The sequence below is a fragment of the Oncorhynchus masou genome, unplaced genomic scaffold, assembly GCF_036934945.1.
Source record: "Oncorhynchus masou masou isolate Uvic2021 unplaced genomic scaffold, UVic_Omas_1.1 unplaced_scaffold_1292, whole genome shotgun sequence".
In the NCBI taxonomy this organism is placed as follows: Eukaryota; Metazoa; Chordata; class Actinopteri; order Salmoniformes; family Salmonidae; genus Oncorhynchus; species Oncorhynchus masou.
Window position 1 is genome coordinate 145,958 of NW_027002767.1, and position 15,519 is coordinate 161,476.

Sequence of the window (15,519 nt, forward strand, 5' to 3'; positions counted from 1 at the left end):
TACTAGTTAGACTATAGAAAGGAAAGGAAGCAGTTAAGGAGATAGGGAGGAATTTTCAGTGGACCTTCATTTTATTGTGTGAAGAAATAACTATGACATGAATAGCAATGGTTAAATAGTTCATCTCCATTCATCATGCTTCTGAGACAGCAATGTGAGCTGTGACTGTATATTAATCAGTAGCATATAGCTTTTCAGCTTGACATGCAGAAATACACTTAACTTTCACCTTTACTGAGGGAACTATTCAAATCTGTGCTCTCAAATGTGCAATACCCAGATCTATCTTTATGTTCATGCTGTAAGTAGTTACGACTAGTATACATGTGCAAGCGTCCTATCCTGTAAATTGTGAATTCATGTCTGGTGTTCTCTAGCTTGGCTGAAGAGCTTGGTTGGTATATGTTTGGTATACTTGGTGTATATAGAGGAAGCTTTAAATATCAAGTAATAAAGTCAAACAACTTGTAGAAGGTACAGCACTGTTAGCTATGGACTCTCATTGAAATTTACATGCATTTACTCCAGCTCCCACTGAAGCTCCCAATGCTGCACCAACTGCCATACCGATTGGGCCTCCAACTACTCCCACAATCGCTCCGATCCCGGCACCTGCCCTTAAGCGTTTTGTATTCTCAGCGTTCTTTCGAGCTTCACCTTCCTGTTTTCTCTTCAGCTTCTCTACTTCTTCTTTTAGACGTTCTCCTTCAAACCTTGCCTTCAGTTCTTCCATCTCTCTGCGTCTCTGCTCTTCGTTATCTTTCAGGATCCTGTTCTTCTCCTCTTCAATCACTCTCTCAGCCTCCTGGAACATCTCAGTGGTGAAATGACTTCCTCCAGTCATCTCAACCATCTTGTTAGTCTTCTCAAGCAGCTCAGTGACCTGGGAGGGATTCTGCTCTTTGTTTTTGAAGACATGATATCTCCCATTACATTTGGCAATTAAACTTTCTAGATCTGGATTTCCATGCAGGAAGTCTTCAATTGTTACATCATCAAGAAGGTCTCCATGTGTGAAGAGAACCATGGTGTATTTGGATGCTTCATCACCAAATAATGTCTGAATCATCTCCACGGTTTTCAGTTCCTCTTCAGTGAATCTTCCCAGCTTGATCACAACCAGGAACACATGGGGACCAGGAGCGGAGAAAAGCAGGCACTGTGAGATCTCTTTCAGTGCCTTATCTTGTGTTAACTTGGTGTCAAACAAGCCTGGTGTGTCGATAACAGCTACACTTTTCCCTCCCACCTCTCCTCTTTTCTTTTCACATGTTGATGTCACAGAAGTAGAGGACATTTTTGATTTAAAAGCTCTTGTCCCCAGGATGGTGTTTCCTGTTGCGCTCTTCCCAGCTCCAGTCTTCCCAACCATAACAATCCGGACCTCTTTATTTTCTTCTGTTGGATAAGAAGGAAATGTTGACACTGTAGAAATAAGTCTGGTGTTGATGTTCTTTCTGTTTGGTCACCTTACAGAACAGCTACGAAACATGTTCAGTCTCACATTGCTTCTTAGATATTGATGGTTTATAGAATATAAACTGTAACCACATTAGCAATGACATTATCCATAAATTATGCTACCATCATAGATTCAGTTTATGTAATTGTATCAATAATTTAACAAAACATTAGTAGTTGGTGCAAACCCATAAAAAAACTAAACTTATTTTTGTAAATTAGGTTTGTTTTTTATATTTATAAGTTTCCATCTCTGTCTTCTTGTAGCCTACATACAGTGAAGTGTAGAGTAAGTTCTCAATGGCCATGTTTGGGTTTTGGAGCGCTGTCAAGCTCTTCCCAGGTCTAGTGTTCCCAACCGGAACAATCCGGGCCTCTGTTATATAAAAATGAAATGTTACTGTAGAAGTGTGACGTGTGATGTTGATCTGTAGAGGAGAGAAGTGTGATGTTGATCTGTAGAGGAAAGAAGTGTGATATTGATCTGTAGAGGAAAGAAGTGTGATGTTGATCTGTTGAGGAGAGAAATGTGATGTTGATCTGTAGAGGAGAGAAGTGTGATGTTGATCTGTAGAGGAGAGAAATGTGATGTTGATGTGTAGAGGAGAGAAGTGTGGTGTTGATCTGTAGAGTAAAAAAGTGTGATGTTGATCTGTAGAGAGAACTGTGATGTTGATCTGTTGAGGATAGAATGGTGATATTGATCTGTAAAGAGAAGTGTGATGTTGATCTGTAGAGGAGAGAAGTGTGATGTTGATCTGTAGGGGAGAGAAGTGTGAAATTGATCTGTAGAGGAGAGAAGTGTGAAGTTGATCTGTAGAGGAGAGAAGTGTGATGTTGATCTGTAGAGGAGAGAAGTGTGAAGTTGATCTGTAGAGGAGAGAAGTGTGAAGTTGATCTGTAGAGGAGAGAAGTGTGAAGTTGGTCTGTAGAGGAGAGAAGTGTGAAGTTGATCTGTAGAGGAGAAAAGTGTGATGTTGATCTGTAGAGGAGAGAAGTGTGATGTTGATCTGTAGAGGAGAGAAGTTTGATGTTGATCTGTAGAGGAGAGAAGTGTGAAGTTGATCTGTGGAGGAGAGAAGTGTGAAGTTGATCTGTAGAGGAGAGAAGTGTGAAGTTGATCTGTAGAGGAGAAAAGTGTGATGTTGATCTGTAGAAATAAGTATGATCTTACAGAACTAAAACTACATTTTCAGTCTTACATATTTGTCTACAAAGAATAAACTGATGTTATCCACAGATAACTGCCAAAATAAAGGAAAGAACTTTGACAGAGCTGTCATTTTTCAGCTTGCTCTCTAGCTTCACCTTCTTGGTTCCTCGTCAGCTTTTCTCCTTCAAACTTTGCCTTGAGTTCCTCCATCTCTCTGCATGTCAGCTCTTCATTCTCTTTCAGGATCCTCTCTTTCTCTTGTTCAGTCTCTCTCTCTACCTCTTGGAACATCTCAGTGGTGTAGTATCTTCCTCCGTTCATCTTCACCATCATGTTAATCTTCTCAAGCAGCTCAGTGACCTGAGACGGATTCTGATCTTTGTTTTTGTAGACATGATATCCCCCATTACATTTGGCAATTAAACGTTCCAGATCTGGATTTCCATGCAGGAAGTCTTCAATTGTTACATCATCAAGAAGGTCTCCATGTGTGAAGAGAACCATGGTGTATTTGGATGCTTCATCACCAAATAATGTCTGAATCATCTCCACGGTTTTCTGTTCCTCTTCAGTGAATCTTCCCAGCTTGATCACAACCAGGAACACATGGGGACCAGGAGCGGAGAAAAGCAGGCACTGTGAGATCTCTTTCAGTGCCTTATCTCGTGTTAACTTGGTGTCAAACAAGCCTGGTGTGTCGATAACAGCTGCACTTTGCCCTCTCATCTCTCCTTTTTTCTTATCCAATGTTGATGTCACAGAAATAAAGGCCATTTTGGATTTAAAAGCTTTTGTCCCCAGGATGTCGTTTCTTGTTGCGCTCTTCCCAGCTCCAGTCTTCCCAACCAGAACAATACGGACCTTTTTATTTTGTTCTGTTGGATCAGAAGGAAATGTTGTTACTGTAGAAAGAAGTCTGGTGTTGATGTTCTTTCTGTTTGGTCACCTTACAGAACAGCTACTAAACATGTTCAGTCTCACATTACTTAGACTTACATTGATGATCTATAGAATATTAACTGTAACCAAATTAACAATGACATTATCCATAAATGAAGCTACAATCATACATTAATTTTATTAAAATATATTAATAATTTCACAAAGCATAATTATTTGGTGCAAACCCATAAAAAACTAAACACATTTTTGTAAATGTATTTATAAGTTTCCATCTCTGTCTTCTTGTAGCCTACATTCAGTGAAGTGTAGAGTAAGTTCTCACCGGCCATGTTTGGGTTTTGGAGCGCTCTTCCCAGGTACAGTCTTTCCAACTAGAACAATCAGGGTCTCTGTTGGATAAACATGAAATGTTACTGTAGAGAGAAGTGTGATGTTGATATGTAGAGGAGAGAAGTGTGATGTTGATCTGTAGAAATAAGTGTGGTCTTACAGAACTGAAGCTACATTTTCAGTCTTACATTTTGTCTACAAAAAACTAAAAGAATAGCTGTTCTCTACAGATAAACCTCCAAAATAAAGGAAACACTATTTACAGAGCTGTCATTGTCCATTCCTTGCCTACCCACCAAGTTTCTACATTTGGTAAATATCTCAGTGTCTTACTGTCTTGGGTAGAACACCAGTTGAAAAGGTTCAATAGAATCCATAAGGTGTGGCACACATACAAAGAGTCTAAAAGACTGAACACGAGAGAAGCAAGGAAATTACATCTGAAAGAAAGTTGGGGAGACAACCAAGCTTCCATGTAAGTTCTGAATTTCTCAGAAACCCTAATAACAAACAGGAGTTTTTCAAAATGTCAACACAGAAGGTGTATGCCAATGAATCTATGCTACAACTGATGAGTCTATGGTCTCAATGCTGGAATGGGACTAGGAAGAGGCAGACAATAGTATGCCTTCATCTTCTAAATGCACTTCAAAAGGGTACACAGACCATTATAAATGCAACAACTGATACAGGCATCTTTGTCCGCCTTGCTGGTCTGTTCTACTATCTTACCAACAATGATCCAACCAGAAAGTGGTGTGTTGCTATTGGTATGGGAAAAAACTACTAGGAGATTTTCATCAACACCATCTACGAGAAGCTTGGAATGCACAAGAGTTTGGCTTAATCAGGTTTCCACGCATTTACAGGTTATGATACAACCTCACAGTTTCATGGAAAGGACAAAAAGACAGCTTGGAGTGCATGAAGTCATTTCCAGAGAGTCAATTCCACGGTAACAGAAATAGTCTTCAAATCCGTTTTTGTTTCAGTTTATGCCAAACAAAAAGCAAAACATACACCACTTCAGCCAACGCTTGGCATTGCGCATGGTGATTCTAGGCTTGTGTGAGGCTGCTCGGCCATGGAAACCCATTTCATGAAGCTCCCAACGAGTAGTTATTTTGTGGATGTTGTTTCCAGAGGCAGTTTGGAACGCAGTAGTGAGTGTTGCAACCGAGGACAGACCTTTTTTTTTATTTTATTTTTTTTACATGCGACACACTTCAGCACTTGGCAATCCCATTCTGTGAGCTTTTGTGGCCTAACACTTTGTGGCCGAGCCATTGTTGCCCCTAGACATTTCCACTTCACAATAACAGCACTTACAATTGACCGTGGCAGGTTTAGCAGGGCAGAAATTTTACAAACTGATTTATTGGAAAGGTGGCATCCTATGACTGTGCCACATTGAAAGTCACTGGGCGCTTCAGTAAGGCCATTCTACTGCCAATGTTTATATATGCATTAAGTTCTGCTCGATTTTATACACTTGTCAGCAACGTGTGTGACTGAAATAGCTGAATCCACTCATTTGAAGGGGTGTCCACATACTTTTGTATATATAGTGTACAGTGGGGCAAAAAAATATTTAGTCAGCCCCCAATTGTGCAAGTTCTCCCACTTAAAAAGATGAGAGAGGCCTGTAATTTTCATCATAGGTACACTTCAACTATGACAGACAAAATGAGAAAAAAAATCCAGAAAATCACATTGTAGGATTTTTAATGAATTTATTTGCAAATTATGTTGGAAAATAAGTATTTGGTCACCTACAAACAAGCAAGATTTCTGGCTCTCACAGACCTGTAACTTCTTCTTTAAGAGGCTCCTCTGTCCTCCACTCGTTACCTGTATTATTGGCACCTGTTTGAACTTGTTATCAGTATAAAAGACACCTGTCCATAACCTCAAACAGTCACACTCCAAACTCCACTATGGCCAAGACCCAAGAAACAAAATTGTAGACCTGCACCAGGCTGGGAAGACTGAATCTGCAAAAGGTAAACAGCTTGGTTTGAAGAAATCAACTGTGGGAGCAATTATTAGGAAGTGGAAGACATACAAGACCACTGATAATTTCCCTCGATCTGGGGCTCCACGCAAGGTCTCACCTCGTGGGGCCAAAATGATCACAGGAACGGTGAGCAAAAATCCCAGAACCACATAGTGAATGACCTGTAGAGAGCTGGGACCAAAGTAACAAAGCCTACCATCAGTAACACACTACGCCGCCAGGGACTCAAATCCTGCAGTGCCAGACGTGTCCCCCTGCTTAAGCCAGTACATGTCCAGGCCCGTCTGAAGTTTGCTAGAGAGCATTTGGATGATCCAGAAGGAGATTGGGAGAATGTCATATGGTCAGATGAAACCAAAATATAACTTTCTGGTAAAAACTCAACTCGTCGTGTTTGCAGGACAAATGCTGAGTTGCATCCAAAGAACACCATACCTACTGTGAAGCATGGGTTGGAAACATCATGCTTTGGGGCTGTTTTTCTGCAAAGGGACCAGGACGACTGATCCGTGTAAAGGAAAGATTGAATGGGGCCATGTATCGTGAGATTTTGAGTGAAAACCTCCTTCCATCAGCAAGGACATTGAAGATGAAACGTGGCTGGGTTTTTCAGCATGACAATGATCCCAAACACACCGCCCGGGCAACGAAGAAGTGGCTTCGTAAGAAGCATTTCAAGGTCCTGGAGTGGCCTAGCCAGTCTCCAGATCTCAACCCCATAGAAAATCTTTGGAGGGAGTTGAAAGTCCATGTTGCCCAGCAACAGCCCCAAAACATCACTGCTCTAGAGGAGATCTGCATGGAGGAATGGGTCAAAATACCAGCAACAGTGTGTGAAAATCTTGTGAAGACTTACAGAAAATGTTTGACCTCTGTCATTGCCAACAAAGGGTATCTAACAAAGTATTGAGATAAACTTTTGTTACTGACCAAATACTTATTTTCCACCATAATTTGCAAATAAATTAACGTTTAAAAATACCTAAAGTTGTATTACAAAAGTAGTTTGAAATATTTTGGAAAAGTTTATAGGCAAATTTTGAAGATTTTTGTAGTGACGTCGCGTTTTTTGGGAGCTGTCTTTTTCTGGATCAAACGCGCTTTATAAAATGGACATTTTGGATATATATGGATGGAATTGATCGAACAAAAGGACCAATTGTGATGTTTATGGGACATATGAGTGCCAACAAAAGAAGCTCATCAAAGGTAATGCATGTTTTATATTTTATTTCTGCGTTTGGTGTAGCACCTGCAGGCTATAAATATGCTAACTCATTTGTTTACTGGTGGTGCAGATGGTGCAGGCTATCAGATAATAGCTTCTTATGCTTTCACCGAAGCCTTTTTAAAATCTGACATGTTGGCTGGATTCACAACGAGTGTAGCTTTAACTGAGAATCTTACATGTGTGATTTAATGAAAGTTTGATTTTATATATATTTTTTTTTAATATGCCGTGCTGCATTTTTTTCTGTTTTTTGCCCAAGTGGGAGGCGACTGTCCCGCTATCCTCAAGAGGGTGTCGACAAACCACCAGTCATAACACCACATTATATTAAAGCGGACCTTACCATTGGCTGCACAGAGTCGCATTAAGAGCAATCCCATACATGTTCGAACACTGAAATGTGAGATGCAATCTACATCTCAATTAGGCTGATAGAAATTCTAATTATTTTGATTAATGATTTTCAATTTGACTCATTATTTGTATATAGCCTACACTTTCTCGTTCTGAACTTCTAACGGCTTGATCACACCGACAGTAGTTCCGTAAAGTGACACAAGCATCATCATCTGGTTATGTGTGCAACAAAAGTTCAACATTCACCTTCTGCTACCGTTTCTATCAAGCCGTCTACCCATACAGTTTGACGCATACAATCGATAATTCCAACATATGCACCACATAGAACGCACTGTACCTGCCTCTGCAAAACAATACTGCAAGGCAAACGCAGCAATCATATCCCCGAGCTGACAAGGTACAAATCTGTCGTTCTGCCCCTGAACAGGCAGTTAACCCACTGTTCCTAGGCCATCATTGAAAATAAGAATTTGTTCTTAACTGACTTGCCTAGTTAAATAAAGGTAAAATAAAAAATTCCATTGGAAATGAATGCACTTCTGGTGTACCAAAATACAAGACCTGTCGGTGTAACACGAGCTGGATGGGTGTGGCTTCCTGACAATGCTCGCAAGAGCAGCTCCTCACCATTTGACAGCTCTAACAGTTACACCGCCAAATCATCATCTATGCAGGTGTCGGGCATCACCGGTTAGGGCTTGATCTGATTAAATCAAAGCTTGTTTTACACCAATGCTTGTAAACAATGTAAACAAACACTGTAGAGCCTCAAAACATGGTTACAACTATACATTTGATATCAGTCCATCCATAGCCCTGTCTATGAATTTGAGAGTGGTTACATTTCTCCAGTCCCATCCCTTAGTCTTTAGGGAAACGGGGGCATGGAAGACACTTTGTTATGGTTTCAATAAAGGATTTTAGTTTTAAAAGGGTTAGAGAGCTTTTATAGTGCAGCTTATATAAGTACAGAATGTCTATTAGATATTTAAGTCCATATTAGTTCTGTTTTAGGAATGTGCATAATGCCTACATCATAACACCTTCATCATAATGTCAGCATCACTATATTTACACATGACATGTATTCATTGGTTACTCTTGTTACAATAAACATATTACATATAGCTTTGTCTAAAATAAACTGCATATGAAGTCTTTCCAAAAGTGTCACAGATATTAAACTTTGTCATACTCGATTTTTGAATGTCAATATGTAAAGAACACCCATTTTTTTATATGAAAACATGCAACAAGAATGTGGTTCAGGCTTGTATCTTGTAATAGTAACTTTATAGATGTCCTTACCTTTGAATGCCTGCTGAGTTGGGTATCATACATATACAAGGGCGATGCAGCTGCCGTTTTATAACATGCCAAGTTGTACTTCATGACGTGATCTTAGAAGGTTTCTGTTTTTCGTCAGGTGATTTCTTGTCAACCCTGGTTTGAGTTCCTGCACAACATTGCTGACTCACACCAGTGCTGCGGGTGATTTATATGCTTTACAGTCAATTATGATTGCATGTCTACGAATATTAAATATATAATTATGAATATAAACCTACTGTAAGATATCTAGCAAATGAGTTAGCTAACTAACGTTAGCCTGCCTAGCTGGAACTTCTGAAGAAGGACAATGTTTTATTTCTACAATTTCCAAAATATAACCAAACAAAAACATATTTACTTTTTATGAGACGTGTGTGTGCCCGTCATGTGCATTAGTTGCACAATTTCTAACTTATTTGCATTAGTTTTGACTTACACTTGTATGTTGACTTCTCTATTGATGTTTTTAAGTTTTCACCGATGTACAATCTTTGCGAATTGAATGATGGGGAGTTTCAGGCCCGGGAGTGAACATAATAGTACACTCACAAAGCCAACTAAAAACGCGGGCTGAGGGTCTTACATTGTAAACTTCCCTTGCTTGGCTAATAATTTGGACCACCTTCCAAAATGGCGACGGCGATTCCCCTAAGGGCATAAGGCGAGGGTAAGTGGATGAGGGTGTGTCTTTTAAGTGCCATCTGGATGACTTGCACACAACCATTAGTTGATGCAATGCAATGCTTGCACATCTACTCGGACAAAAGACCATGCTCTCCACTGCATGATAAATCATAGATCACGGAGTCCCTTTCTAGTCAGTCACGGGATTTCTTGTATAACCACTGTTCCTCTGCTACAGCCTTGGGCAGCGTTTCAGAAGCAATGCATGATGGGAAATGTTGTTATACACTGCCTTTTTGTGTCCATTTATTTATGTAAAGAAACAAACGTGTTAACAACCTAATATTGTTAATCATTCAGGTTGTCAGTGAAATAATTTAAATAGTAGCCTTACATAGTGATATAATAATTTGTATGTTTTAAGGCTATAAAAATGGATTTTATCAAACAAATGACCATTCATTGTGTAACAATGAGCCTTGGGATTGCAAACAGAGGAAGATTGTCAAAGGTGAACGATTTATTTTATTGCAATTTGTGATTTTGTTAAGCCTGTGCTGGTTGAACTAGTATTTTGGTATGGGGCTCTGTCCTCAGATAATCACATCGTATTCTTTCACAGTAAATCCTTTTTTAAATCTGACAACGCAGTTGGATTATCAAGATTCTAGACTTTTGAACCACGTGAGCCACTTCTATTATCAGGAATGTTTAATATGACTATTTATGTAGCGCTTATCGTATGGTGTCTAATTTAATCCCACTAACGGGATCTGTGCACAGAGGAGTTAAGGAGAAATGTATCTTTAATTGTGTGTTTAACACTTGTATCTTTTATTAATGTTTATGATGAGTATTTCTGTAATTTGATGTGGCTCTCTGCACTTTCACCGGATGTTTGTTTGAGGCAATGCATTTCTGAACATAACACACCAATTTCAAATGAGGTGTTTGGACATAAAGGTAAACTTTATCGAACAAAACACATTTATTGTCAACATGGAGTCCTGTTAGTGATTAATCTTAACGTTATTTCTGTCTTTTGTGACACCTCTCCTTCTTTGGAAAATGGCTTTATGTTTTTCTGTGGCTAGGCGTTGACCTAACATAATCGCAAGGTGTGCTTTTGCCGTAAAGACATTTTGAAATCAGACTGTGGCTGGATTAACAAGATCTTTTTGGCCTTCCTGTGATATTGGGTGGTGTAGGTGTCCTGGAGGGCAGTTAGTTTGCCCTCTGGAGTGCCTTATGATTGTGGGCGGAGCAGTTGCCGTACCAGGCGGTGATACAGCCTGACAGGATGCTCTCGATTGTGCATCTGTAAAAGTTTTTGTGTGTTTTTGGTGACAAGCCAAATTTCTTCAGCCTCCTGAGGTTGAAGAGGCGCTGTTGCGACTTCTTCACCACGCTGTCTGTGTGAGTGGACCATTTCAGTTTGTCTGTGATGTGTACGCCAAGGAACTTAATACTTTCCACCTTCTCCACTACTGTCCCATCGATGTGTATGGGGGAATGCTCCCTCTGCTGTTTCCTGAAGTCCACAATCATCTACTTTGTTTTATTGACGTTGAGTGTGAGGTTATTTTCCTCCTCCTCCTCCCTGTAGGGCATCCCGTTGTTGTTGGTAATCAAGCCATTCACTGTAGTGTCGTCTGCAAACTTGATGATTGAGTTGGAGGTGTGCATGGCCACGCAGTCATGGCTGAACAGGGAGTACAGAAGAGGGCTGAGAACGCACCTTTGTGGGGCCCCAGTGTTGAGGATCAGCTTAGAGATGTTATTTCCTATCCTCACCACCTGGGGGGCTGCCCGCCAGAAAGTCCAGGACCCAGTTGCACAGGGCAGGGTCGAGACCCAGGGTCTCAAGCTTGATGACGAGTTTGGAGTGTACTATGGTGTTAAATGCTGAGCTGTAATCGATGAACAGCATTCTTACATAGGTATTCCTCTTGTCCAGATGGGTTAGGGCAGTGTGCAGTGTGATTGCGATGTCTGTGGACCTATTGGTGCGGGTCTAGGGTTTCAGGTAGGGTGGAGATGAAATGATCCTTGACTAGTCTCTCAAAGCACTTCATGATGACGGAAGTGAGTGCTACGAGGCAATAGTCGTTTAACTCAGTTACTTTAGCTTTCTTGGGAACAGGAACAATCGTGGCCCTCTTGAAGCATGTGGGGACAGCAGACTGGGATAGGGATTGATTGAATATGAGGGATAACATGCCTAAATGTTTTACTCATGTTGGCTGCGGTGAAGGAGAGCCCACAGGTTTTGGTAGCGGGCCGTGTCAGTGGCACTGTATTGTCCTCAAAGCGAGCAAAGAAGATGTTTAGTTTGTCTGGGAGCATGACATCGGGGTCCGCGACGGGGCTGGTTTTCTTTTTGTAGTCCGTGATTGACTGTAGACCCTGCCACATACGTCTTGTGTCTGAGCCGTTGAATTGCGACTCCACTTTGTTTCTTTACTGGCGCTTAGCTTGTTTGATTGCCTTGCGGAGGGAATAGCTACACTGTTTGTATTCGGTCATGTTTCTGGTCACCTTGCCCTGATTAAAAGCAGTGGTTCACGCTTTCAGTTTTGCACGAATGCCACCATCAATCCACAGTTTCTGGTTGGGGAAGGTTTTGATAGTCACCGTGGGTACCACGTTACCGATGCACTTGCTAATAAACTCGCTCACTGAATTATTATATACATCAATGTTGTTGTCTGACGCCATCCAGAAAATATCCCAGTCCACGTGATCGAAGCAATCTTGAAGCGTGGAATCAGATTGGTCGGACCAGCATTGAACAGACCTGAGCATGGACATTTCCTGTTTTTGTTTCTGTCTATAGGCTGGGAGCAACAAAATTGAGTCGTGATCAGATTTGCCAAAAGGAGGGAGGGGGAGGGCTTTGTATGCGTCGTGGAAGTTAGAATAACAATGATCCAGAATATTACCAGCCCAGGTTGCGCATTCGATATGCTGCTAAAAATTTAGGGAGCCTTGTTTTTAGATTAGCCTTGTTAAATTTCCCAGCTACAATAAATGCAGCCTCAGGATATATGTTTTCCAGTTTACATAGAGTCCAATGAAGTTCTTTCAGGGCCGTCGATGTGTCTGCTTGGGGGGAATATACACGGCTGTGATTATAATTGAAGACAATTCTGTTGGTAGATAACGCGGTCGGCATTTGAATGTAAGGAATTCTAGGTCAGGTGAACAAAAGGACTTGAGTTCCTGTATGTTGTTATGATCACACAACGACTCGTTAATCATAAGGCATACACCCCCGCTCTTCTTCTTACCAGAGATATGTTTGTTTCTGATTTCCTGGGGTAACAGTGTAAGAAATAATATATAAAAAAACAAAATACTGCATAGTTTCCTAAGAACGCAAAGCGAGGCGGCCATCTCTGACCCGAAAACACAAGTGCACAATGATACAACATGGAACGAGACCTGTAATCATACATGCACAATTCAAGCAGCACGAAAGCCAAAACAACAACGCACAGGTACTCACACGACCAACGGCCGTTGGAACAATAATCAACAAGTACAATGGGTAACAGCGGGCACATATATAACAATCCTAATGAGGGAGGAATGGGAACCAGATGTGCGTAATGAGGCAGTTCAATCACTCCTAGAGGCCGGTGACATAGACCTCTGGAACTGGTGCACGGAATGAGTAACAGTACTGGAGAGATCCGTGACACATATATTGTTCCCCCTTTGGGCTCCCGAGTGGCGCAGCAGTCTAAAGCACTGCATCAGTGCTAGAGGTGTCACTACAGACCCTGGTTCGATTCCAGACTGTATCACAACCGGCAGTGATTGGTTGTCCCATAGGGAGGCGCGCAATTGGCATATCTGAGAGGAGTGGACAGGTTTAAGCAATATGGTGAAATTGATCAACAACATTCTCAGCACCCTCCAAAAAAGAAAAGACTCTTCATGCATGTCACTCCCTGTCTCGGCCGTTCCATGGTCATATTGTTGTCCAGACTCTGTAAATCATGGTGTTTAATCAGTTTAGTAATAAAGATATTCTCTGGACAGCACAATTGAGTGTGACTGGCTACACCCCAATACTTTGGTTTATATTTCCTCCTCCTCCTTTCCTACAGATCACTAGCTACATTAACTTGTTAGAACTGGTTATAAATGTTAATAGCTATAGCCATATAGATCACTGCACCTGTACATAGCCCGTCTGTAAATACCTCATCCCCATACTGTATTTATTTATTTATTTATCTTGCTCCTTTGCACCCCAGCATGTCTACTAATAAATAAAGGTGAAATACATTCATCTTCTGCACATCTACCATTCCAGTGTTTAATTGCTATATTGTAATTACTTCGCCACCATGGCCTATTCATTGCCTTACCTCCCTTATCTTACCTCATTTGCACTCACTGTATATAGCATTTTTCTTTTCTTTTTTCTACTGTATTATTGACTGCATGTTTGTTTATTCCATGTGTAACTCTGTGTTGTTGTATGTGTCGAACTGCTTTGCTTTATCTTGGCCAGGTCGCAGTTGTAAATGAGAACTTCTTCCCAACTTACCTACCTGGTTAAATAAAGGTGAAATAAAAAATGTAATAAATAGTCGTAAACCTTTTTAAGTCCCCAGTTGATATGAATATGGCCGGGACCTTTTCCTGACCATGTGACCTGACTAGGAAAATCTCCAGTTCTTTAACTAAGGCCTGGAGTTTTTCCTAGTCTGGTCATGTATAGATTCTCTTAGAAGGAACGGGTATGAGGAAAGGAAGCCATTTAAGAGCATGGAGAGGCATGTGAGTCACAGTAGCCTGGTCTGTCTGGGTCCTCCAGGTCAGCAGATGGAGACAAACACACATTAAACTCTGGGGACAACCAACTACTCCCTATAGTGCACTACTTTTGATCAGGACTCATGGGAAAAAATCATTAGTAGGAATCAAATAGAAGGATTCATAGTTTAGAAAGTGAGTGAATAAACCAGCAGCACTTGCAAAAATCAAATGGCTCTAGGTCAACAACCAATATATAAGATCTCAAATTAATAAAATAATGGACACTCTTACTGACAGTTGTGGCTGCTTTGAATGATGTATTGTTGCCTCCACCTTCTTGACCTTTGTGCTGTTGACTGTGCCCAAAAATGTTTGTACCATGTTTTTGTGCTGATACCATGTTGTGTTGCTACCATTTTGATGTCATGTTGTGTTGATACCATGCTGTGTGGTCATGTGCTGCTGCCTTGCTATGTTGTTGTCTTAGGTCTCTCTTTATGTAGTGTTGTCTCTCTTGTTGTGATGTGTGTTTTGTCCTATATTTATATTGTATTTATTTTTAATCCCAGGCCCCCGTCCCCACAGGAGGCCTTTTGTCTTTTGGTAGGCCGTCATTTTAAATAAGAATGCGTTCTTAACTGACTTGCCTAGTTAAATAATGGTTCAAATAAAAATAACCCGCTTCTAGATTCTCCCTTGTTACTCTCAATACAACCACCAGTGTCCCCACGAACTCCCCAATCACACACACACGCCCACTGACTATGTTTAAAAAACATACATGTTGTAGTTCTCCATAGTTTCCACTAGATAGAGATATACACTGTGATAGAGTATATTTGGTTCTACTCATTAAACATTACACGTGATAATGTCCAATAAGGGAAGGAAGGGCACTTCTTTTCTGGGTCAGTGGAAAACAAATAGTTTACTGAAGAAGAAAAATATGGTTATATTTGACTCTGGTTGTGCAGTGATGGTGAAAGGGTTGAGTTAAGGGTTTTTGTGTGATAGTACGAAAACCTTGATTTAGGGTAATGTAAAAAGGAAATACATTGGTTAACTGTGTGTGTGTGTGTCAATAACATCTCACTTGAAATATTCACAATATTACACCTTGAAAGAGTCTGGTAATATGCTAGAATCATACATATTAGCTAGACCCACTAGACACAACCAGAAAAAGGGAAGGGAGGGATAGTGGAGGATGAAAGGAGGAAGGAGAAGGGAGGGATGGTGGAGGACGTGTCAGATGATTCAGGGCAGCCTCTGGACCTGGTGTCTCTGAATCCTCTGGAAGAGGAAGGTTTTTCTCTGGGGGAGCCTATGGACTGC

The 15,519-nt window shown here is 40.8% G+C and overlaps 1 protein-coding gene across 1 annotated transcript; it reads right to left on the reverse strand.

Annotated features, from left to right (window-relative positions):
* Window positions 1–499: 499 nt before the first annotated feature.
* On the reverse strand, window positions 500–5,093 carry LOC135530214 (GTPase IMAP family member 6-like). The gene is made up of 3 exons (XM_064958580.1): window positions 5,073–5,093; window positions 2,770–3,475; window positions 500–1,398 (listed from the first exon to the last, which is right to left on the reverse strand). Exons 1-3 carry the CDS (start codon window positions 5,091–5,093, stop codon window positions 500–502), a joined length of 1,626 nt encoding a protein of 541 aa, XP_064814652.1.
* Between the last annotated feature and the right edge of the window lie 10,426 nt (window positions 5,094–15,519).